Source organism: Alligator mississippiensis, chromosome 9 (assembly GCF_030867095.1).
Source record: "Alligator mississippiensis isolate rAllMis1 chromosome 9, rAllMis1, whole genome shotgun sequence".
Lineage (NCBI taxonomy): Eukaryota > Metazoa > Chordata > Crocodylia > Alligatoridae > Alligator > Alligator mississippiensis.
Window position 1 is genome coordinate 9,993,695 of NC_081832.1, and position 25,654 is coordinate 10,019,348.

Consider the following 25,654-nt stretch of genomic DNA (forward strand, 5'->3'; position numbering starts at 1 on the left):
ATATTTTTCTGACAGCTTGAGGCTCAAATGTACTCTTGGGAATTCTGGCCAAAGAGCTTTCAATACATCAAGTGCCTAAACTGGCAAAGCAGAGGGAAGGTCTGCTTTTATGTTTTTTAAATATTTCGGGTAGAATAATGTGTTGCATTTACTTATAATCATCACAGAGTAAAAAAAAAAAAGTAAATCAAGCAGCAAAGAGATTAAGTTGTCAGGGGGCTTGGAAGTACACCAAGGCTGTGGGATCTTTAGACCATTTAACTAAACTGCTCATGATTCCTATTGCTTTATGCCAGCTTCCTGAACAATGTAGCAAAAGGTTTTCAGTTCCTGGCTATTCTTGTTCATTTTCCATACTCTAATTCAAGGCGGCTGGGTGTGCTGATGGCACCAGAACAAAAAAAGGACAGATGTTTTTGCAGGGAAAGAAAAGCATGATACAAATTAGGAAGAAGACAAAACCGACGAGGCGAAGTGGTCTGTGCAGCAGGCTGCGTAGATGTGCTGTTGGGTATTTCCCAGAAGTCCTGGATTTTCCCTGAGTTTCTGTGGATTGGGCAAAAGCTGGTCTGGGCTCCTGCAGCCATGGCAAATAGAGCCTCATGGTGCAGTGCTGTATGGTGTGCGCTGAAAACAAAGTGTGTTATTAGAAGACTGATTTGAAATGTGCACTATTAGTTTTGTGGAAGCAAAGTGGAAGCGCTGCAGGCACGGTGCCTGTGGTGTTAAAATCAAATCAGCAAGTACAATTTAGGCTTATACCTTTTGAAATGTGGTCTGCTTTCTTTCTTTTTAAAAAAAACAACAAAAAAACCATGTCTAGGCATAGATGGTCAATATGAATCAATTGCTACGAGGGAAAGATTATGAATCCTGAGAGAGAATATTTGAGTAACTAGGTATGTAGAGTTTTACAGAAAGATATTTTATTTCTTCAAATTTACATTGGCCTATGGATATATGATTTTCATTGAATTCAAACAAATGGAAAATCGAGCCATAATCAGTGCTTAAAGAGGTGCTGTCAACTTGAATATTTGTGAAGCTGTCTTGGAGATAATTGCTAGTCATTGATGAAACTGGCTCATCTATATACAGCCCGATTGGCACGTCTTGAGTTTTAGAACAACATAGTTAAAATATTTTGTGAATCTTAAAGCTTGTCAATTCTTACATGCAAACATCACTTAGCAAGGAGAAGCTGCCTGTCTGAGGTCCTGATCCAAAGCCAATTATAGTAAATGGGAATTTTTTCAGCTCTTGCTTTAACGGATTAGAACTGCCTCATTACACAGGTATGGAAACTATTGATCTAATACAGTCCAATTCACAATAAAAACAAATAAAAAGGAGAACTTTTTCTCAGTGCTTTGTTACCATTATACTCTGTAATTCTTTACAGTAAGTACAAAGTTCTTCAGACAAAAATGTATTTTTTTTGTAATGACAGTGCTTCTTTATAATGAAATGTCTATAAGTTGTATTTGTTTGTGTTCCTACAGCTGGAACTTTTTGCTTCCAATGTACTGTCCTTTATAATGAAGATGGTTTAACAATGATGTATTTAGCTTTGTGTAAGAGTACACTTAGTATTATTAGTTTTATTAACTATATCTGTTTTTTTTTCATTGAGGGGCAATATAGAAAATATGGTTGCCTAAAACTTCTGATGTCCTATTTTGATCAGGTACATCATCCATTTCCTGTCTACAGAACTGATTTTTAATGCACTTCTGTTCTAATGAATCTTGGAACAAGCAATACAGCCTTCATGTAATTTATTAAAGCACAAATGTTGGTATATTGTTTGCTAAATAGCAATATGTATGTGCATGTTTAGAAAAGCTATTTTCCATTTAAAAAAACGATTAGTCATTATGAAACAAATAAGGACTGTCATAGAAGAAAAGTGTTACCTCAGTGCATCAGAATATTTTTTTAATTAGTGGTAGCTACCAAAGGGAAATATTTAGCTTAAAAAAAAATCACATTGTTGTAAGATCCTGAAAAGTCTTTGAAATAAGTACTCTATTTCTCTCAACTTGGTTGTTGTCTAGCTAAGAATTGATGATTCTCCCTGCCTATTTCTGCTATGTTGGAAGACCTAAACCTGGAGACTTACACGCTGTGTTCTGTAAGTAGCTCAAGCTCTGAAAGCGGGCGGCATGTTAATCGGCTGATTGTGATACGTATAGGCAGCAGTCAGTTGTAGCAGAGAGATTCCTTTACTGGCATTCTTCGGGCTTGATTTCTTATCTCGCCAGTGGAACGTGGGTCTTTCTAGCGCTCCAGTTCCACCCAAATCAATAGGGCTCTTCCAACGCAGGCTTAGAACGTGGGTTTAACGTTGGAACTGATCAGAATCCAGGTTTCAGAGGTCATCCTGTGACCTACAGAGGAATGGCCATCCAGCTGAGTGAAGGGTTGGCCAAGTAGGGAAAGCCACCAAAGAAACACTCTTTCCCTTGGGTTAATCCAAGATTCAGTGCATGCTAGTATGGGATGTTACTGGTGTTCCTGTGAGGCCCAGTAGAGTAGGTTGTCCGACGTACTGATTGGAGCTAGGTATCCTGAATCGCTGAAAAACACAGATTCAGGAAGACTGAAACAAATTACAAGTTCTTGCTAAATTAATTTGGGCTGAAAAAGACAATTGAAACAAATGTTTGGAGGATGGTGTAAATGTTCTCAAGACAAAACACATCAACGTTGGGAATAAAATTTATTTCAAGACTAAATTTCCCTTACTTTTGACTTACAAAGTCCTTCCCCAACCTGAAAAGCTTCATTTTGTTCAATCCAACATCAGCCTTGTTTGGCCCAGTCAGCATATCAGTTATTTGGACAACTCCAGCCCTGACACAGTAAGTCAATGGGGATTGATTGATTCAGTGGGCTTTGGCTCAGGTTCTACGTCTACTACCAGTCTACTCCAGTATGGAGTCATGACGTGGTATATATCAGATACAGATTTAGTGGTACAGTTTTACACGTGCTTTACTTGTGCATGTTAAATATCCACTGTACAGGTAGTCCTTGGACTTAAGACACAATTGGTTCCTGAAAACAGCATCTTAAGTCGAATCGTTGTAACTCGGAACCAATTTTCCCATAGGAAACAATGTTATAAATGGGGGATTGGTTCCTGAACCAAGGCCTGATACACTATTTTCACCAAAAATACCCCAGAATTTTGTACTCAATCAATTATAGATGAGTAATATAGCTACATTAACATATTTATATTGTAAATAGCAATCATAGTGATTTGGAAGGACTTCTTTGAGGTGACTTTGCCAGACTTTCTGAAGGGCTCCTGGTTGGACTTTTTGAAGGGCTCTTGGCTGGAGTCTTCTCAGGAGTCTTGGCTGCAGGTTTTTCTGGAGTCTTGTCTGGTTTCTTAACGAAAGTGTCCAAGGAAGTTTGGACAGATGTCCTCCGAGGAGATGGGTGACACAGTGAACTTGTTCTCTGTCATGGCATCACATCAGATCAAGCGCTGTAAAGTCAAAACTGACATCAGAAAGTTGAAACAGGGTGTCAATGTAGAAACGCTGTAACTCAAAACTTTGTAAGTTGAGGACTGCCTGTACATACAACCCCCTAATACTCATCTCTTGCTTTTGCACATGAAATAAGCTGTTTTTGAGTACCTCCTATTAACTCATGTTTTCAGTAATTTCACCCTCCTAAGTGCGCTGGTCAAGAAGACCCAGTTAATTATAGCTATCAAACAGAAATCATTAGAACCCAGCTGTGAAGGACTGTGCATACTATGTCATCTGAGCAGTTTGATTAGCAAATGAGTTTTGCTTCTTCTTGCTCAGTGCATTTCTAGAAGTAAGCATTAAAACAAGTACAATTTAGAACTTAAATAGTTGAATTGTGTTGCTACTTGGTCTTGACAGCCCAATGTATTAATCAGTATTAAAGACTTTATAATCAGTTTCTAAAGGCTCTGGCATTTTTTTAAGGATATTTGTGGGCTTGGTTGCTTTTTAACCATTTCCAGTATTTCAGCTTATGATTGTGCAGTGAAGATGTGGGATCCTCTCATTGCTCAAGGATATGGAAGTGCAGATGGCATAAACATTTGGGTGGCATTTTCAAAACTCTTTATGACAGCGGTTCCCAAACTTTTTGGATTTTTGCTTTGCCATAGTCACTCTTGCAGTTCCTAGTGCTCATTGCAGCCAGTTTTTTGCCTTCAGCATCAGCTGCTTCTGCTGTCATCCTACTTTCATGCCCCAGTAGGAACTTTTGCTGCCTCTCCCTTTGGAAGGGGACAAGCAGAGCACCTTAAAGTTTGGAAAACAATGCCTTGAGGAATGTTATACACAGCGGGCACGTCTACACGCATGCATTAATATGCAGTAGCCTATTTTACTGCGCATTAAAGTGTCACTTCAAAAACCATGCTAACATGCTAATGTGCAGTAAAAATAGGCTACTATACATTAAGCGACACTAAAAAAGCATTTGCTTTTGCTACTGCACAGTAAGGCAGCCTAATGCGCATTTATTTAGTACCTCACATTAGCGGTACTAAACTTGAATGCGCATTAGGCAAAGTGCATTAATGAATGTGTAGACATGCCCACTGTCTGTTGAAAGTCAGCAGAAGTTGCAGGCTAATTCATATATGCAGTTTTGAAGCTTTTTATCTCTAGATGAGTCCAGTATGAACAGCTCTTAGCAGAGGCCTGGCCTAAACTACTGTTCAGGTTTTCACATTATTATTTGTAAGGATGTCCTTGGATATTTATATCCAACTCAGGGTCCCTTTAACTGCATTTTGGCATCTGTACTTCCTGAAGGCAGCAAAAAAACCTTTTTCTTTAAACAGAAACTTCAGAAATACAAAGTCGCTCTCACACTTCAGTTAATAGAGACTCTGCACAATGAATGCCCGGAAGCGGCAGAAGTCTGAGCAACTACACTGCTTGTGAGTATATCATGAAATGAGAAAAGAAACTATTGATTGAAAGACAGATGAGAGCGTGTTTTTAAGTTCTGACCTTTCCTTTTGTTAAGAATATATAATTATTTTAATGTATGCGCCTGCTTTTTATGCTGTCATTATCTTTTAAAAAAATTCCGCATGTGCATGATTTCATTTTAACGGATTTCAAAACTAATTACTACCTGGCTGAAGAAATTCCAGCAGTCTGGCTCCTTTCTGTAGCAAGTCATTCTGATGGTGATATGTGAAAGAACATTTTGTTTCCAATGTTATTTCCGTCTCTCCTAGCACTTTACTTACATTTCTGTTTTTCACGGAGTTATGAACTTTTTGCAAATATTATAATCTAACTATTTCTTGTCTTCTGTATTCTTTTCACTTTAAGATGTATTGAACAACAGAAGGATATGTGTACTTTGGTAGTAATAATAAGGTAGCTTTTCTTATGGAATGTTATTCATAATGAAACTGAATTACAAAGATTGTTTGCATTGTTGTTATACCCACAGGTTTATCATCTGCACAATCTTTTCCTTATGCTGTGGACCTTCTGAAACAGTGCACAACATAAAGCACAGATATTCCATCAACCAAAGAGATCAATTCCTCCATAAACACTTTAACAATTGAAATGTAAATGGACTGCTATCACACACATCTGCCCTAAATGATGCCCTGAAGTATTAAAATAAGGACAATCGCTACTTAGTACTTGAAATATCTTGGTTTCTTTTTCTGGATCCACGTCGTCAGGAGCAATTCATTGAATTGAGGATGATCTCTACTATGGCTCATTGATGGGTCTTGAGGTGACTTAAGAGTCCAATCTTTGAACCATGGACCTGTTTGCAAAAGTTCTGCCACGGAGAGTAGGCTGTAGGTTGGAATTTGTCTTCCTTCCTTCCTCTGTCCTCTCTTTTCTGCTTCAAGGGCACAACACTTTACCCCATGCAGGCTGCTGCTTGGTTGAGGTTGTAGCACCATTAGAGTTCATTATCAGCCAGCTCCTCCCAGCTTTTGAGAGATGCCTTCACTGTGTCCTTTTAGTGTTTCCTCTGGCCACTGTGAGGTCTCAGGCTGCAACTAAGGTGGGAGTTGAGTGCTTGTTTTGGGAGTTGAGAGTTGGGCATCTACACAAGGTGTCCAGTCCAGTGAAGATGGGCACAAACCTAGATCCAAGTGTAGGATTGTTGAAGTGCTTCCCAAGCTGTTTTGTTGCAAAACAAATCCAGGAGATACTTGGACCTTGAAAAGAAGATAAGATGATTGTGCCTTTTGTCACGTGGCGAGAGGTAAGTGTGAATTCATGAGTACAGCAAAACCATTCCCATTACCTCGTATCAGAAGGAATGGAGGGTGATAGGTGTCTTTTCTTCTGACTATGCCACTGACCTTTTTATGGTGCAAATACATATGATTTTTTGAATCTATCATTCTCATGTTCTCATAACTTGTGCACACTTGTATCCCTCAGGCAGCACGGTTTCATCATGCATGCTACATGGTTTTGGCAACTGGAGCTAACATGTAGCTCATTTCATGTGGCCCTCTGAAGAACTAGCAGTTTTTGGTCACTACCAACCAAACTGGCAACTTAGAGGTGAAAGGTTTGCTCTCCTATTCTGTCCCCTGAACAAATAATCTCTTCTCTCTAAAAAAACAAACAACCCCCCCAAAGAAAACCCCCTAACCCCCCCCTTTAAACAGGTTTTCCTTCCCTCAGCATAACAGATACAATTTTTAGTGATAGACTTTACGTCATTCACATTATTCTCCAATTGTCAAGAATTCCCTCTTTTGCTTGAGTATTTTTAAACACGTTTTCCTTTTTCGCACTTTTTAAGGGCTAATCACCATAAAATGAACCTTAGTACTGTACTCCAATTCAGTTTCTTTACGAGTCCTCTACCAAGGCTTAGAGATGAAACTAACTGACAAAAGCAAAGAGCAGGATGTCTGAAGACCAGCTTCTTGTAACGGCATTTGACCTTTTTGTGCAGTCTTTTGCCACAATTGTCTCCTGTCAAATGACCCATTCAGGCCAGCTAATTTGGACATGGGATTGCCAGGAGAGTATAGGTAATCCCAGTTGTGCAGTCACAAGTAAGAAAAGCCAAACCTTTGGAATTTTGTGACATCTGACCAACAACTTGAAAATATGAGAGAACAGGAATTGAAATGTAAAAATCCAGTGCTTAACTTAAGATCATAGTTTGCATCCTTCTTATGTTGAATAATAAGAATGTCTCTACATAGCTGTCTGAATCACACTAAAATGAATTGCTTAAATGGTCTGATACAGTGTAGTTTCAACTCTGACAAAAGCCTGGCTTGACTGATTATAGTGCAACACATATCACTAAAATATATATAATTACTAAGCTTGCAAAAGTTGAGCTGCAAAAGTATGGAAGGGCTTCTGTATGCCCAGACTTCATTGCCTGCGTGGAAGCCTGGATTTGTTCATGCATGGAGGTAGATCTGCCACAAGGCAATGTCTCTCCTACTTGTTTTTGCTTCCTAGCATGAGCTTCTCATGCGGGCTTTTGAAGCATACAAGTTGCAGAAAGAGTGCTCAAAATTTCTTTGGTGCCCCCATGAATCCTAATAGCTTTATATTATAAGCCCCTGTTGTGAAGTGCATTCCCAGGTGTATGCTGCACGACATGAACTGTTACAAAAACCAAGGCCTTTAGCAAGTGGCTATGATAATACACAGCCAGTGATAGTAGAGGCAGTAAATAAGCTGTAAAAATTGTTTGGCCTTTTGCCAACACTATAACTTTTAGTCTTTCTTCAGAAGAAGAGCTGTTTGTGTCACGGTGTTCTGTTCTCAGAAATGCCGTAGTCATTACAATGGTTGTTCACAGGAACTGTAGAAAAAAAAATCCATTTCTTTTAATAGTGACTCGTATGCTTTGTATCACACTGATTTCCTGTTTTCTGGTTTCATGCTTTCCACTTGCTTTGGCTGTGTACTAGGGCTGTGCAAAACGGCACCGCTCCATTTCGACTTGAGTTTTGAGGTTTCGATGGAACAGTGTTTTATTTCGAATTTCATTTTGAGTCAAAACAGCTGTTCTGTTTTATTGACACAGTGAGGCTGTTTTGACCTTTCACCCATTATAATGGGGAAGCTTGAAACAGCCTATCTCATCTGGCAGGCAGATTGGGGCTTGGGACAGGAACTGAACCTGGGCCCCTACACTGCAATCGGCTTCCTGCAGCCTGGCGGCAGGAGATGGGGAGAGCCATGGCTGCACTCCCGGCTGTTGCTGGGAGCGCAGCCCCGGTTCTCTCCTGTCTCCCACCACTTGGCTGCTTTGAAACTCAAAACATTTTGACTAGCCTCATCTTGTTTCGAGGCTGTTTTGAAGCCTTTCATTTTGATAAAATTTTGCTGTTTCAAGCTCAAAGTGAATCAAAACAGCGTTGAATCAAAACAGCTGGCAAAATTTCGCACAGCTCTACTGTGTCCCATAAACCATTTTTCTATAGCGCGTCTTTCACTGACTATCCCAGCTGATGAAATGCTCCTAAAAGCTTTAATGAAAAGTTGTTTTTTTTCTCTTTCCATTCTTGTGTCTACATGTCTTTCAGTATGTCTATCCTCCCTATTCCTCACGCAATCCTTTTCATGTTCAGTGATTCTGATTAACTGGGAATTAATCTATTCAGTGTAGAACAGGGCTCCTGTTTGCTTGTGATGCTATTGTTGTGATGCCCCATGTCTGGATAGTTCCAGAGACCAGCAGTGACTCCATACTTAACCTTGTCTAACCTTATATAAGTGTGTCTTGCTTGTAAATCCTTCGACATTTTGGTTCAGATTTCACACAGTTAGTCTGTATCGGGTTGAAAGGGTTTTAGGTCAATTTGGGCTATCAGGTTTTGAGAAATAGTTGTTTCCTGTATTCTGTGACTCTCTTTGGGAATCTATAGTACACAGACATAAAGATTATGGTGCAATCTGGCAGACAGACAGTGGGTAAGGAAAATGCCTTCAGACATTTTAGAAAGCTTCAAGTGTTTAATGAACAGGTAAGATGAATTTAAAAAATGGGGAGCTGAGGCACAGTGGGTGTGTCTACAAGTGCATTAGATCTGGGAGCAGTTTACTTGTGAGTAAGCTACTTGCAAGTAAATGCTTCCGGGCAGGTGTGCAGGGAAGTGAGACCAGATTTGCTGCTAATGGCAGCACACTGCTCTCGTTTCCTGGGGCCCTGCACTGGGCCTTTGCCACCACCACCAGGGGGAGGTCTAGGCTACCCCTGGGTGCTAGCCCAGAGGTCATGGGGAGCATCGGGCCAGGAGACAGCTGTCTCCTGCTTGGGGCAGGGACAATGTCCCCTTGTCCTGGCAGCTGGGCGCTCCTGGCCCCAGCTCCCCGATTGGGGCTGGGGACTTGGAAAGAGTTGCAGGGGAGGGGCAGGTCCCAGCTACCTGCCCCCATCTTCTGGTGGGTTGCTACTAGCTGCTCCACTGGCAGATCAGGACAGGGGGATGAGACCTGCTCTACCCGTGCAGCTGTTTCCAAGCCCCCTGCTTCAATCGCCTGATCAGGCCACGGGGCTGGGACAGTTCCCAGCCCCTGCTCTGCAGTTATAGGGCAGGGGGACATTGTCCCCACCCCAGCAGTAGGCAGCTCCCCAGGGACAGGGAGCAAAGTCACAGCCCCGGCCAGGAGACAGCTGTCTCCTGGCCCAGTGCTCCCTGCCAGCCCCTGGGTTAGCACCCAGGGGGAGCGTAGAACAGGGCCATTGCAGGGCCCCAGGAAGCAGGAGTAGTTTTCTGCTGCTAGCTTCAAATCTGTTCCTGCTTCCCTGCACGTGTAGGCGCCTGCCCAGATAAGGATCTCCCAGCTCTGGCCCCACGACCCTGGAACTGGCAGTGGGAGATAAATATCCCTGCTTTCCAATTGCAATGGTGAAGCAAGGGCAGGGAGATAAGGATCTCCCAGCCCCCCACCCCCTGATTGTGATGGTGAAGCAGGGGCTGGAAGATAATGATTTCCTAGTCCCCCTGCTTCCTGATCGTGATCTTGGAGCAGGGGAACGTAGTCCCCAGCTGGGCTGTGGTGGCCGGACCCACCCTAGCAGGCAGCTCCCCGGGGCAGGGAGCAATCTCCCTCCCCCTGCTGGCCAGGTGACTGGGAGCAGATTTGTACCTGGCCAAGGGTCTACATGAGCGCTACTGCACAGTAAGCAAGTAAATGAGCAACGTTCATTGTGCAGTAAGTGTGTACACATGTAGACGCACATGCTTACTGCACATTAAATTACACTGCTGCGCAGTAAAGTGTCTTATGTTGATGCACCTAGGGAAGTTACAGTTCATTTAAAATACTTTTTACTCTAAGTGCCCAAGTGGACATGCCTGATGTTTTCAGAATTCTGAGTCTAATATGAAGTGTTCAGAGCACAGCCCCCATTGACTTTGGCAGCTACGAGTGCTTAGCACATGTACAAATCAACATTTCAATATGGGTATGAAAGCAGTTACCACTGCTGAAGTTTTCTTTAAGTGACCTTCTGATCAGCACAAAGACTACTTTATGGCAGAGGCTAGGATGAAATCCAGTTATCTGGGTCAGCATTCAGTTGCCTTAACCAGGAAGTCCACTTCTTGCTTTCTACAGTGCTTCTGCTGGAAATTAAGACATAGGCTTAAGGACCACAGCCACCGTCACCACACAACCCCGACTCTTCCCACAAGCAGAACCTACTGTATACAGAACAAGGCAGGGGTCCTGTGGGAAGACGGCATGTAACTGAAGACTGTCTCATAATGCAAAAGGACTAGGGAAGTAAGTTGAGGCTATACAGGCAATCTTCAATTTAGAATTACCCATTTTAAAAATCTGTTTTGCAGTCTTAATAATATAGTTTAAGTAGCTTTTAGGTACAGCTTTCAGGGTGGTTAATAAAAGAAGTGCAAACGACTCCTAGAAATCCACTCAGAGGCTATCAGATAGTAGGGCTGTGCGAAGCTTCAGTCCCTGATTCGATTCGGTGGAGATTCGGCCCGATTCGGTAGCTGAATCTCCAAATCTGAATCAAATCAGAGGACCCTTTAATCTCTCTGAATCGAATTGGAACCCTCTGAATCGATCCAGAGATTCAAACAGACATAGGTTTAAATGTTCTTTCTACATACCTCTAGGCACCAGACAGCTTGTGAATGCTGTGATTTCTGTGGGCCTAGGGCTGGAAGTGGGCCAGGCTCAGTGGGGTAGGCAGCTGTGGTGCTGGGCAGGGTGGTTATGCAGGGGCTCTGGGGAATTTTGGGGTGGCTATAGCCCTGAGCAAGGGTGGTGCTAGGGGGCACTTGGGGGGACTATAGCCACCCCAAAATTCCCTGTAGTTCCCCCTGTAGCCACCCCTCCTAGCACTGCTATCACTGCTGTTGTCTGTCCCAGCCCAGCTCTCTTCTCTCGCCCCTCCCCTGCTGGGTAAAGGCCAGTGCAGCCTCTGGCCTGGAGCCCACAGTGGGCAGCCAGCCCTCACCCCATGTATACATCTGGGTGGCACATGCCCCTCATGCCTTGCTTGGGGCTGCATGCAGTGGCAGGGAGCGGCCCCCTCCTCTCCACCCCCCAGACCTCCTGAAGTCTCCCATGGCTCCATCCTGTTCCCAGCCCCAGGGTCACATTCACCATCCAGGCTGGCCAGGGCATGCCCCATCCCCTGGTCTCACTGCCCAGACCATTCCAGTTTGTGTGCAACAACTTGTTGGATGCGTCTCCTTCCCAGCCTCTTGCTTAGTTAACTCAGCTCCTTATGTTACTTCAGTGACTCTTACTGGCTTTTAGGCTCTTGGGCCACTTGCTGTTTCCCTGTCAGTTCCAGTCTCCTTGCCCAACCAAGGCTGTCTCCAGTCACCAAGTTTCTCTCTTCCTTTGTCCCGTGCCAGTCTTACTAGAAAGCAGTAAGCAATTTAGTATTTTCCCCCTTCCTTATTTCTTTGTCCCCTCTATATTTGAACCAAACTATTTCTTACTTCAGAAGGATGCTATCAACTATTTCGTACTATCAGCAGGAACATTTGAGATTGAGAGCGGTTGGTTCCCTGCCCTCAGTTTTGGTGCCCCGGTCAATGCCAGCCTGAAACAGCTGTCAGAAGCCCTTATACAGGTAGTCCTTTTGAGCCACTCCTATTGTGTGATCATTTGATGGGGATGGTGTATGCACACTGTGGTCGGGCCTAGAGGTTTGAGCATGTTCAGTGAGGATGGACTATGTAGAAGTTTTTGCTGCATCTAACAAGTCCCTTCTGAGCATCTACTGGCTCCCTGCCTCAGAGATACTTAGATTAAAAGATCAAGCAGATGCAGATCATCAGATTAATGAAAATATATAGGCATTAGCCCATAATGAGTAAGGAATATGACTGAGGCTAGGACTGTAGATTAGAGTTCTAATTTTTATGCTTGGCCAGTGGTTGGCCTTTGGTTGGCCATGTTTTCTGTCTGCTTGGTTTCTTGGGAAAACTGAGATGATCTTTCTTTTTCTGTATAAAGTCATCAAAATCATGTTTATTGATGTTGTAAAAGAACAGTCTGTTCCTTGAGTGGCAGATGCCATGTAAAGGCAGAGTTTTCTCATATCTGCTGTCTTCTGAAAAGCCAAGCACCAGATCATTTTAAAATCTGTTTAGTTTTTTTCTTTACTTTTTTAATTTTGATGGTGATCTACTTAGCTAGTAGGGAAAGGGTTAAATGCATTTATAGTTAGAACAGTCTTAAGGGGGGGGGGGAGTGGGGCCTTCACAGCTGTATGCTAATGGCTGAGGAAGCTCTTTCTTTCCTAATTGCATGCTTTTCTTGGTATGCAGTATGCAGCTTTAATCCATGATCACAGAATCCTAACAAGGCGTAATATGAAGCTTGAATGAGATGAATGCTAATGGACCATTTTTTTTTCTTCTCCAAATTTATGCATAGCCACTTGGAATGACTTCTTCCTGGTACACCTTTTTATTGTCTCCAGTAATGATTCCTTTCTTGTAAAGGCCCTTTTGGCATATGTTGCATCAATATGGCAGCTTTGAAAGGTGAACAAGAGCTAAAATACACTGGTTGGCTGCTCTCTTAAGATTCATATTTTTAGTAAGCAAACCTAAAGGTGGAAGGCATATAGCGGGTGCATGTGATTGACTTTTGTTCTGCACAGCTCTTGGCTGCTTTCACCTGTATGGTTACTTATCAGCCTAAATTAAGGTCCATCAGGAGAGTTAAAGACTTGCAGGTGCTTGTATTCAGCTTACAACAGGATGTGAATTTGAAGTGCAGTAACTATTCCTAAGGCACTCCCTGTGTGAACACTCTTGTTCTGGAATAGTAAGCCTTGTTACTGTTTAGCTTTAATCCACTTCCAGTGTTTAAATCGCTTAGTCTGACAGAGAACACCCCACTGCAGTATTGCTATAGAGCAACTCCAAATCCATGAGTTCTGTTTTTGTGGTTCAGATGTGACAGTCCTGATGTGTGCTTTCGCAGCTCTGGTAATTATATCTGTAGTGTGTGGAGAGAGTGCCATGATGCTGCTTAATATACCTGTTATAACGAAAGAGAAAGGGCTCTATCTCCTGATTTGAGAGTGCTTGATTTCTCTCTTGAAGAGTAGACTAATGGTAGGGAATATATCATGTAATAAAGTAAAATAACACCAACAGTGATTATGCTTATCCATGGATACTGGTTGTTTTTCCCACTAATGGGGAAATATGGAGGTTTTTTTCATAGTGCAGGGGAGTCGAGCTGTCCTGTGTCTAATTTTCTTGATGGGTATCTTAGAGATGTTGTGGAGTTTTGTGGTTATTTGTATTTGTGGCTAAAGGGGCTTGTTTCAATTTTCTGTGTGTTTCTTTAATGCAATAGGTTTTCCAAGCAAAGAAGAGTTCTGGGAGAAGATTTTAGGACTCCATAAAGAACTGAAGAGCATCTTGGGATACTTCATGACAATTCACTTTTTTTGAAAAACAACCTACAATAAATTTGTCAGAAGCTGCTCTCGTTCATCAGTGGAAGAAACAACTTGACATATTGCACGCTTAGTGTATAATGATGAGAAATTAGAAATAGCTTTATGCAGGAAAATTCCCTTCTTTAGTATACTTCCACTTTGAAAAACTCGAAGCAAACTAGGCAATACAGAATTACCTGGGTGAGGTGCTAGCTGGTCAAGCAATGATAATATACCACAATTCAAGTTCTGTCCCACTTCCTTTAAATGTATGGCTTTCTGTGGCTACAGCAGAATATGCCAGTGTTTTGTAATCTGGTCATCTTGTCTCCAACAGGAGTTGATGTTAGCTGTTTTAGATGCAGGTGGAAAATGCAAATAATATATATACTCGTGCAGTGCTACACGCCTGATGAAAATAGGATCAAGAATTTGGCAGTCAGCTCTGCCCTCTAAATTCAAGGGCTCAGCATGAAGGCAAGTGGGTGGATCAGATATAAGTAAAATTGACCAACTTTTTCATGATTTCAGAATTTTGTAACTGTTGTGATGCCCTGCATTTTCATGAACATCCCTGCCACCTTCAAAATCCTAATATAGATTTTCCTGAGAGTGTTACATGTTTCTTGCCTTGCATTTGCAGTCTCTGTTAAAATCCTTGCATATCTCTCATGGCTCCGCAGGACAAGACCACTCTTTTTCTATGGGTCTTGCTTTTGTAAACGTATTGCTCTCTGGTCTTTCGTGACGTACACAGCTTCCCACAGCAGTCATGTTGGGGAACCTGTTCTATATTATTATACTCATTCAGAAGTGTTAAGAAAACTGTCTGCACAACCCACCCAACACACAAAGAGAAAGCAAGGGTGATGACAAAAGGGGTTCTTGTAATGCCACTGTCAAAGGATGATTGTTAGTGTTAACATATGCCTGATCTAATGTTCTTCATCTAAGAACACAGAGGAGCTTTTATAGTTTGTCACTATATTTAGTCATACTAAACTTATTTTTGTTCCCTTTGAAATAATTGGTTATGTGACCCATACAATTTTTTTCCATGCTGTTTTTTTCTCATAACTAAGGGAAGTTCAGATGCATAAAGGTAGTCCTCGTCAGGTCGTTGTCTGGAAGAAACCGTATTGTGGAGAACTGCCGCTATTATTTGTGCCTAATTGTTTAGATAAAAATTTGACCCAGAGTTGTTTCTACTGAGATGCAGCACAGAGATACTCCTTTCCTGGGGCTGCTAAGGGAGGTAAAGTCACCTTTTGGTTTCTTGGACATACTCCCCTCTTCCCTCAGTCAACTAACTTACAACAGTGACCTGTGGGCTGGGTGGAGTGAACTGGAGTTCCTGCATCAATGAGGAGCATGGAAACCCCTGCCATGGTGCCCCTGCCCTGGCACACTACCAGGGGCTTATTTCCCAGAAAATTGTGAGCCCTCTTATGACCCCTGTATGCTGTGGGAGTGGCATGTGAGAAACAAGGCAGTGATCCATTACCTTCATTTAAATACCAGTTTAAAAAGCTATATGTGTTTCCCATGTTTAAAGTGCTGTTTGGTACTTTTGGGGGAGAGAAGAAAAATTCCCCTGAGCAGATCAAGATATCTGTAGCTCTGTTTCACACTGGTGCTAGTCCAGCCAAGCTTATTTTCATCCATAGCTTTAATGGTGACCCCATCACCTGCCAATATAACAAACACTGAATTAAAAGGAAGCAGCGGCACATGTTGTACAGGACCGCTATGTGAATAACAAGCTTCCCCTATGTGTTTCTGTTAGACCTGTGAACTAGCCATTAAGGCACTTGCATCATGTTTCGAGCTCTGCACTTTCTGTGATATTAATGAAGCCACTTGAAACACAGAGGTTAAAATGATTTCAGTTTTGAAAATGAGCTGCAGGGCACAACTTACTGGAACCATGTAGCCCTGGTCCCAGTCTGAGTTTGAGCATGTGGTGTGCAACTCTGTTATGCCACTGTAAGAGCAATGGATAAGGCATGGCATTGGGAGCCAGGAGACATTGGCTCCATTTGTAGATCTAGTGCTAGCCTGCTGCGTAACTTATACTAGAATGCCCTGCAGCTCCATTTTCCTATCTATAAAATGGGAACAATACGTTGCTTTGTGCAATGATTTGAGAATCTACAAGAAAACTGTGTATCAGCTAAATGTTACATGAAAAAGGTATATCTGCAGGCAAATAACAGAATATGCCTTTTTGAGTCATTTTGCTGGAATAGCTTGTGCTCCTGAATATTTATAGATGACTGACTTTTGTTGTTGTTGTTTGTTTTTTAAAAACAAATCTTTTACCTAACTAAGAGACCTGAATGAAAGAAGCAGTGTTCAGGGAGGCTTATTAATTTGTGACCCTGCCTGCAGAAAAGTGGATCAATAAACTAATAAGACATAAAACCATATTTATAAATGATGGATACAAGCTTGGTCCCGTATTTCTCCTGCTGTTTAAAAGGAAACTTCCCACACTTGTGGCTTAGTTTAGCATCCAGCGTTTTTTGTCAGATAAGAAGCGTTTGTCTACATGAACAACCACCCAGGGCCCTGGAGAAGAACGGCTTTACTGAGCAAGTTCACCTCTCACTTCAACTGTAAAAACATTTAATACACAAAGTGGATACCCTGTTGGGATAAATTGTCGCAGCTCAGCTGAAAGCAAGGAGCTGTAGTTAAGGAACCAGCAGCGATTTTAGAAGTTTACACCATTTTTCTTCTCATCACAAATCTTGTTGCTTTTATTTAACCTGCTCAATCTTTTTACCATAATGAAAAAATACTCTTGTAGGAGCAGACAGTCATTGCTTAGTGCTTTAGACTGAAACTGAAAAGTTACATCCCTTTAAAATGATTGATACTAAAGCATGTCATGCGTGTGACTTTTTTTTAAAAATCAGCCTAGACATGTACAAGCCCTGGGATAAGCAGGTGCAATTCAGTTGATTTTAACAGAAATGTCTCTTAGACCAGGGTTGGAGATGGCCTAAGACTACTTTTGCCTTTACCTCCCTTCCTCCTAGTCTACATTTCTGAGTTGCACCAAGCCAAGAGCTTAAAATAAGATAAAGGGCCAAATCTGAATCCATTTATTTATGTGATCAACTTGATTCACACAAGAGGCCCAGTTCTGCTCCCAATGAAGGCAATGGGATGATTCATCTGAAGTTGCGAGTGGACTGCCGTCCTTGTGAAGGTCAGCTCTTACTCCCTATTTCAGCTTCCTTGCACCTCTGCCAGCCCAGATCTGCTTAAATAGGGACTTTGCCATTCCCTCACCTGGCCCTGACCTAGAACACATTTCTGGCAAGAGGGGCCATGGCTGGTGTCTCCCGGTATCTCTAAATCCTAGAGATACCCGGAGACACCATCTTTAATGCTTTAAGCATTTAAGGAATGCTTTAATCATTCCTTGGTGTTAGTAACCAGGTGATGCAACTTAGAGGCATCCTGAATTGCATCTCAGAACTGGCCCAAGGATTGGAGAGGTGTTGATAGGTGGCAGCAACAACCCTCTTCTCTTCCTAGGATGCATCCAGGTGCAAAAGGGGCTAGTGCTGAGGAACTAACCCAAAGCTGCCAGTTTTACAGTGATTTACAGAGGATTTGGTGTCTTTGATTTAAGCAAAGGAACAGAGGGTACCTGTACATAAGGGTGAAGGCTGCCCCAATGCGCTGTAATGCAGCATATTAGTGCAGACTTGATTAATCAAGTCTGCTGGAGCATGGTAATCACTGCACTCCATCCAGCCTCTGCCTCTCATGTATCAGTGTCCCTGTGCTTCAAAATGGTGGCAGGTGCTTTAACTAAAGCTCGTTTGACAAGCTTTAGATAACACGCCCCAGCTGCCATTTTGAAGCACAGGGATGCTGACATGTGAGGTGTTCGGGGTGCTTTAATTAGAGCAGCTCAGAGGTTCTCTAATTTAAGTGCTGCCCCCCAGAGCACGTGTAAAAGCATGCTGAAAGGTGCTGCCTGGGCCATCTAGTCTAGTCCCCTGTTTTTGCAAGCAGTTATGTAATAAGCATTTGTCCAAAGTGGTTTACAAGAGCATCCACTCTGGCCTCACATGACGACCACAAAGCACCTGCCATTGTCCAAATAACCCCCCGGAAGCATTCTACCCCATTTTTCAATTTTCAACTGTGACTCCTAGTGCTCACCTTACCTCTCGTCCTTGTCTGGAGGTACCTGGCAGGGAGGTAGAAGAGAGACAGAGGTGTAGGGAAGTGAAGCTGTGGTGGCTGGATGTGCTGGAGACTTGAACTTGGTCAGTGTGTATGAACTGTGGCCACTGTGAAAGAGAACCTCATATCCATTGAGCATTATAATCAGGGTCACATAAAATAAAGGATTCTTAGCAGTGCCTTTATTCAACATATTTTATTAGGCAAGGAATTCAAAAGGCCCTTATTTGAGAACTTCAAAGCAAAGGGTAATACAACTTGAATGATGGCTATCTGAAATTATTTAAAAAAGAAGTGAATAATACATAACGTACAATAAATGCTTAAAGTACACCAGTGTAAGACAACATGTGATACCAAACATAACATTATGAAATAGGATACAGGGAAGAGTATTAATAATAATTATGTACAGTTGAGTTTGGTTATTTGAAAATCTGAGTTGTCTCTAGTGGGCTCAGCATAACACATTAGCTGTTGCAAAGATGAGACATTGCTGAACTAAAGACACTAATATTTTGGAGGTCATTGGATGCTGAGGACCTGAGGCAGTCCAATAAATAGTCTAGACAACTGTGCTATAAACAAGGCATAGTATTCCAGGAAATGGCAAACAAGCTAATGAAATATCTTGAGACTAAAACAAATAAGTTCTTTAAAAGTAAATTAATAGGTTTTCAAACATCTGAAGAAAATATATAACCTATATGCATGTGACTTGCAAGACTTCTGTCTACTGCCCTATTTTTTGATATATGTTTTTAAGAATATGAAAGTGTTGCAAAAATGTCAAATGATAGTGTAAGTTTTCACAGTCTGTGCATGCTGCTCACATGTTGTACTATACAGAAATAATTTACAGCTTGCATTCAGCGACAGACACCATTTGAAGGTCACTTATTATTTTGCTTCTATTAAAAAGCACAGGTCACTTCATTTATGTAGCTTAAAGTGAGGCATTTTGTTTTACAGGCTGCCACCTTGCAGACAGAGTATTTGAAAGCAATTTGCAAATAGCTGATTTCATTCTTCTTTCAGTCGGAAGCAAGTCCCCTGAAGTCAAAATATTTACACCACCGTGAAGCCTGTTCTAAGTAAAAAGAGATTCAGACCCAGTGTTTCTATCCCTAAGCCCAAGGATGCGATGCTTTGTCTACACCTTTCTTCTTGCAGGTAGTTCTTTGTCAGCCCGTTGCTACCCTTACACTGTTTGCCTTCACTTACTTCACTAAGTTCAAAGTACAGACCAAACCTTAGGTCAAAGTACGTGCTATTTTAGCTCTTCTCTATGTTTTAACCAGTAACCTCTCACCAAAAGATGACTTGCGGTGATTTGCTTTATTAATATAATCAAGAATTCATTGCTTAGTGTAGCAAAATTACAGTGTTACCTTTAATGAGTTGATGCTCATGTAGAATGTAAATGCCTGATTAGAATGATCCCCTTTCACTGATGAGCTCTCTAGTCCCCACTTTTGCTTAAAGCATGGGGTAGGTCTCCTGGCTCTGTTAGCTGACTGGTATTAAAACAATATTTCAGTGTTTCAGGAATACTTTTTGCCTTTACTAATTAAAGACTTCTCCTAGGCTGCTTTAGGGGAAGCAGCATAAACATCAATATAATCCCTCTGAAAAGCAGAAATGTGTGTAACAGTGACTACAAGCTACTGCTGTTGTTTCTTTGATGTTCTGATTTCTCTTGGAAATGAACAGTTTTCAGTAGCATTTCTCAAGATGCCTCTTTCAGATTATACTGATTTTTGGTTGGTGACGGCGCAGAAATAAAACAATAGCAACAGGTAAAAGGGAAAGACTGTTACATAAGTCTTTGCAATATAGCATTTATAGTACATTACTTAGCAAATTCATTTTTTGCAGAGAAGTTAGACTCTCTGAGCTGCTTCGCAAAGCACTCTGGCTTTACTTCTGTTATCGCCTTGGATAGTAGATCACTCTCTGTCTTTCTTTTCTGAGAGCCTAACATTTAAAGACATCAAGTAAAACCTCCCCTCTCTTTTTGTTCTGTCTTTCCTTTAATCACTGGTTGCAGTGTAGAGTTGCTAACTCCTACCCCCCACACACATGTATGTATATCTACATCCGATATATTCATACCTTTTCTGTCCCCAGTAAAAAGCCAAATGATTACAGCATGCATCGTCCCACACTCATGCCATAACAGCAACATATTATTTCTTTGAATGTCTTTCTCATCTCCAGACTCCGGAAAGCGTAAATGAGGGGGTCAATTATGGAGTTGCACATAATCAGGACAAGATATGTGTTAAAGTGGGAAGTGTAGCATACACAGTATGGGTTTGTTGGGCAAGAAATAATGAGAATGAGATGAAGGAAGAAAGGTGCCCAGCAAACAATGAAGACCCCAAGTAGGATGGTGATTGTCACAGCTCCCTTCATGCAAGTACGCTGGTGGGGCACCCCATCTACTGGGAGGGCTGCAATCCGTTTAACATGCAGGCGTGCAAACAAGAACATGTGAACATAAAGGGAGGCCATGAGAAGAAGCATGGTGAAGAACATGGTGATGAGACAGACAATAACAGTTTTGCTTTCTGAGTAGACAATGAAGATGATGCCACAGATTATGCAAGCAATCCAAATGACCACAATGAGGATTAAGGCTTTCCTCACAGTCATAATACTGTGGTAACGGAGAGCATAGAAAATAGTAATGTACCTGTCAATAGCTATAACCAACAAGTTGCAAATGGAGGCTACCAAGGAGATACAGATCATTGAGTCAAACACGTTGTCCATATGCTGGATAAAGTGGTCATCAATAACCAAATAGCCATTGCTTAGGATTGCAATCATGATAGTTTCCAGGGCATTTGACATGCTCACTAGCATGTCTGCCACTGCCAAGCTGCAGAGGAAAAAGTACATGGGAGAATGTAGATTTCCATTCTTCAGCACTGCGAGGATGACAAGGATGTTTTCCAGCAGGCTGATGATCCCTAAAGTCAAGAAGACTTCTGCTTTAATGAAGACTTGCTCACAGAATCCATTGCTGCTTCGGTTGTTGAGGAGGATTGAGTCATTGAAGTCCTCAGTGATATTAAGCAGCACAGGCTGAAATGTAAGCGAACAGTGTGTAGTATTCATTATCAACAAGGGGCTTGATTTCACAGGCAGCTCTAGAACTGGTAGAGTTCAAGGTTTGGGTTTGTTGTTGGTTGTTTTTTTTTTGAAGTCCTTTAAAAATATATCTGTGCTTATTAGAATGAGACGAGACTTCGCCTTAGTTGCTTAAAAATATAAATATTTATAAGTCTTCATTAAAAATGACTTTTGGGTCAGACATGCAGCTTCTGCTTTTCTTTTTTCTTTCGAGTAAAAATGAGCTGCACATTTTTCAGTCATCCTTCTGCGCTTTACTGTTTCTAGTTCTCCTATAAATTAAAAGCAAATAGTTTTCTGATCTGTTACCGAGAGCTGGGACCATCGCAGGCTTCCTGGTCAGAAAGCATGTTGCAGCTCAGTGAAATCTCTCTTGCTAGTTCAACCGCATGAAGGGGGGGAAAAAAAGAATTGAGAGATTTATACATTCATGACAGCAAAACAACTCCTACTTATCTTTTGTGCAGTACAACGGCCATTAGAGAGCAAGCACCTTTTTGACTGACAGCTGCAAACATCAGGTACAGCAGCCCCTGGTTGAGTGCCTTTTTGTCTTGTACAAAACTGTCTGGTGCCCTCTGCAGATCAGAGAGAGAATCTGTTTGCACTGAAAATTAGAACTGGCCAGAAAACAGAGTTTCTGCCCTGTCGGGGGAAAGGGGGGAAAAAGATCACTATTTTAGGGAGGGAAGTTCTGGGGAAAAAACAGTTCGATTTTGATCACTTTGACTTATTCTAAATGCAAATATTGGAATATAATGTGTTCTGACTTCTTTCCTTCTGGAACGGGAACCTGACCCATGGTCATTTTGCACATTTCTATGCTATCAAAGGACTGGGCTGGGAGCTCTGCAATGAAGCACAGCATGCCTGTTCTCTGTTATTCCTTGAAAGCGTGCAAAGTAGCGACGCTTAGTGTGGTGTTAGGCGTGTGCCAAATGAACATGCCTGAGAGGGTCAGGTCACTGGGGCATTCCCAGCGCTGCTCTCAGGGTGTAGCATGTGTGCAAAGCAGGTGCACTCTGCTTTACTACAGCTCACTCTAGTGCGGTTTTTATTTGACTGTGTAGACATGCCTTTTGAGCTGAATTTTCCTCAAGTCAGTAAGTCAGAGTAGGGAATGAGAGGAAGGTTACAGCATCAGCAGCATGACTAAAGATACTCCTTTTGGGAAGGGGCAGCTCGGGCCAGAATGAAGGTGCCACTCTGTGATTGTGGAATACTTTGCAGCAGTGGCAGGGCGTCCAGATACCACCCCCTGAAGGGACTCCTGACAACTTTAGGGGGGTCAGGAGAATAGAGGGATTGAGATAATACTGCCAGTACCTAATGCTCCTGGAGGAAGGGCAGCACTTCCTCCAGATCTATCAGACTGCGGCTACTGCACCTACAGCACTCTGGTGGGAGAGCAGACTTTGTAAGGGAAAATAAGTCAAAGGTGAGATGGATGATATTTGGTAGTTGGTTGGTAGCGGTCTTCTGACAGCTCTCAGCCCATTGTTTTTCACCTTAATCTGCAGCTTCAAGCAAATGCGTGGACACAGTCACGGTGACAGGGGCAGACTACAAGCTGCAGCAGATCATGCTGCGACTTCACGTGGCTCAGCTGAAGCAGCGTGTAGTCCTGTAGTGATCCAAGGTGAGCAGGCATAGCACTACTCTGCACCCTGGTCAGCTATGGACTTTTTTATGTTTGAGTTGAATTGCACTGGGGAAACTCTGAATGAACTGCAAAAGCCAGAACAAGAGGAAATGCTAGTGTCAACCCCCCCCCCCCCCAATATTTGATTTTAGTACTGAGAGATTCTGAATTTTTTTACCCATCGAATTTTGTTAAATTGGCATGGAACCATGAAAGACTAATTGCCTTTCTAAAATGTTTTGTAAGGTGTTCAAAACATTTATATGTATGTATGCACCTGTGCATGTGTACATGTGCACACACAAAATCATATATAATCTTTTAAAGGCATGTGACAATGTGGTATGTAGTAAAAGCCTAAGAGTTTGGAGTAATATGCTTGCCTTAAAGGAGGGGAAAAAACCCTTTAAAAATGATGGGCAAGATTTAGAGAAACTGGCAAAGGGAGGCATAAATGCCACCTTTCTGCATCAACATAGCAGTCAGCTGCTGTGGGATGCCCCCCAGGGAGTCAGGGCTATGACTCAATAGATCTCCACTGTGTTGTGCTGAATTTTTGCTAGGGCCGGGGGCAGCTTTAATTTGCTGTTGCATCTGAGTTAGCATCCTTTTTGCAGAGGTGGCTGAAAGGATACGTTTAATGAGCAAATCCTGTGTCAGTATTGATTTCCCAGTGATCACTGCACATTGTAGTTCCCTCGGCAGAGAAAAGATTCTGGACATTTTCAATGCTTGAATATTGTCTCATGCCAAAAGCCTGTGCCTGAATTATCATTTAGGAGGGATAGCATTATTTTAAACAAAGTTTGCTGGGTAAAACCAAGAGAGGACTCCATACATCTAAAATGAAGCTGGGCCTTTATTAAGAAAGTTATTTACAGAGGTGCTTCACCTGCAGGTAGCATTAAAGACATTGCAAATAGATCTCACAATGCAATGCCTTCTCTAAACATTCCCTGCTGCAACCTGTTCTTTTTCCTTCAAGTTCTGTGCAGATTGTGCAGCTGGCTGCAGCGTGGAGCTGGGGTGGGCAGCATGTGGGTGTGAAGAAGGGTGGGGAGTGAGGGGATCGCCTTAGGACCCCCATGGTTTGCAGCCCCTGCAGGCTGTGGCGCTCAGGCTGCTCATAGCTGGCACAGGCTCCTGGTGGGGTGCAGCTCCAGCCAGCACTGCACATTGTGGCAAGGGCCGCAGCCTCTGCCAAGCAGTCTGTATTGGCACTCCCTGCTACATACGTGCAGCCCCTGCACTGGCCGGGCACGGGAGGGAGGCCCTGCATGCTGGAGCTGGCTGCTTGCCTAGCTGGGGCTGCATGGCACAGGAGGGAAGCCCTAGGTGTTTTTCTCTGGTGGGGGGGAAGCAGCTGGCTCCAGCACTGGGGGCTTCCCTCCCATGCCTGGCGAGTGGCTGCATGTGAGTGGCAGGGAGCACCAGTGATACAGGCTGCACCCCTTGTTGTGATATGCTGGTTGGAGGTGTGCCCCGTTGGGTGCCTGTGCCCTGAGTGCCCAGCCTGCTGCTGCTGCACCATGGGAAGAGTACAGGAAGTCCCTAGACCCGCCCCCCCATCCTCTCACACCCCACAAACCCCCCACACCCACACTCTGCCTCCACAACCCTCCATATATACACAACCCTCCAACATACCCTATGCCCCCAATCCAAACCCTGCCATACACACATACACCCTCTCATTTAAAAAAATTATTTATCTTTGATTCTATCTCCTACTTCCTTGCATCTGCTTACAAAGACTTTGTAGTTTTATTGAGTTTTAAAGTTTCTCCAGTCATGTTCCTATTCACTGGTGATCTCATATGGACATAAGCAATTAGGAAGGCTGTCCTTTCACATCATTCTCACTAACTGTGTCCTAATGACTGATTTTGTGGACAGTATTCTAAAATCCCTGAGCACATAATTGTGTATTGTTTTGTAGTTGGTGGTCTTACATATAGGTTTTTACATAATTGTGGGACATCTGCTTAGCGTTCCATTTACAAAAACTATTAATCCAAAATGATAGAATTCCTATTCAATTGGATGACCAGTTTCACCCAGGACAACAAGTATTTACTGCCATAGGTCTGTAATTTTAGAAAACCAAGACAGTAAGTCCTGAATTTAACTTCCAGAAGGGGGGATTCTTCAGGGCCCAAGTCTGGTGGCTAGCAACTCTTAATCAGCCAATTAAGTTCTGGACTTTCAGCAGCTCTCTAATTAATATATTAGAGATTTTAAACCAGCTTCTCTCAGTCACTTCTCTAAACCAATACTGATTTATTTCAAAGTAGCTGGATTGCAAAACCAAACCAAACCAAACCTGTTTTATTTCCTTTCTGTAAACTCACAGTGGGTGTATCCCCATTTGTGCTTTAATGCACCTTAGCTTATTTTAATGTGAATTAAAGTGTCACAAAGAAGTGTTCTTTAGCTAAAGCGCGTTAAAATAGGCTAACGCACCTTTTTCTAGCACCTCACAGTGGAGATACTAAATTTAATGCACATTACCTGAAGTGCATTAATGAACATGTAGGCACACCCAGTGCACTATAAGAATGGGATTTTGGCCCTTTTTGGGAGGGACCACAGTTCTTGGCTGTGTGCCCAGAAACAAACAATCATTTTTCTTTTATGTACTTTTTGTTTTCCATATTTTGTCTTAGCTCATTTCTGAGTTGCCATGAAGGGAAGATCCCTGATGGATAATTAACAGTAAAGTTCATATGAAGGCAA

The 25,654-nt window shown here is 42.4% G+C and overlaps 1 protein-coding gene and 1 long non-coding RNA gene across 2 annotated transcripts; one reads left to right on the plus strand and one right to left on the minus strand.

Moving 5' to 3' along the window:
* Window positions 1-235: 235 nt before the first annotated feature.
* Window positions 236-16,355, plus strand: LOC106740273 (uncharacterized). The gene is made up of 5 exons (XR_001373741.3): window positions 236-1,687; window positions 2,058-2,134; window positions 4,847-4,945; window positions 5,473-6,255; window positions 13,842-16,355. It is a non-coding gene; the product is annotated as an uncharacterized LOC106740273 (long non-coding RNA).
* Window positions 16,356-19,158: 2,803 nt separating this feature from the next.
* Window positions 19,159-21,261, minus strand: MC3R (melanocortin 3 receptor). The gene has a single exon (XM_019484422.2). The coding sequence runs from the start codon at window positions 21,259-21,261 to the stop codon at window positions 20,281-20,283; it is 981 nt and encodes a 326-aa protein (XP_019339967.1). The 3' UTR covers window positions 19,159-20,280.
* Between the last annotated feature and the right edge of the window lie 4,393 nt (window positions 21,262-25,654).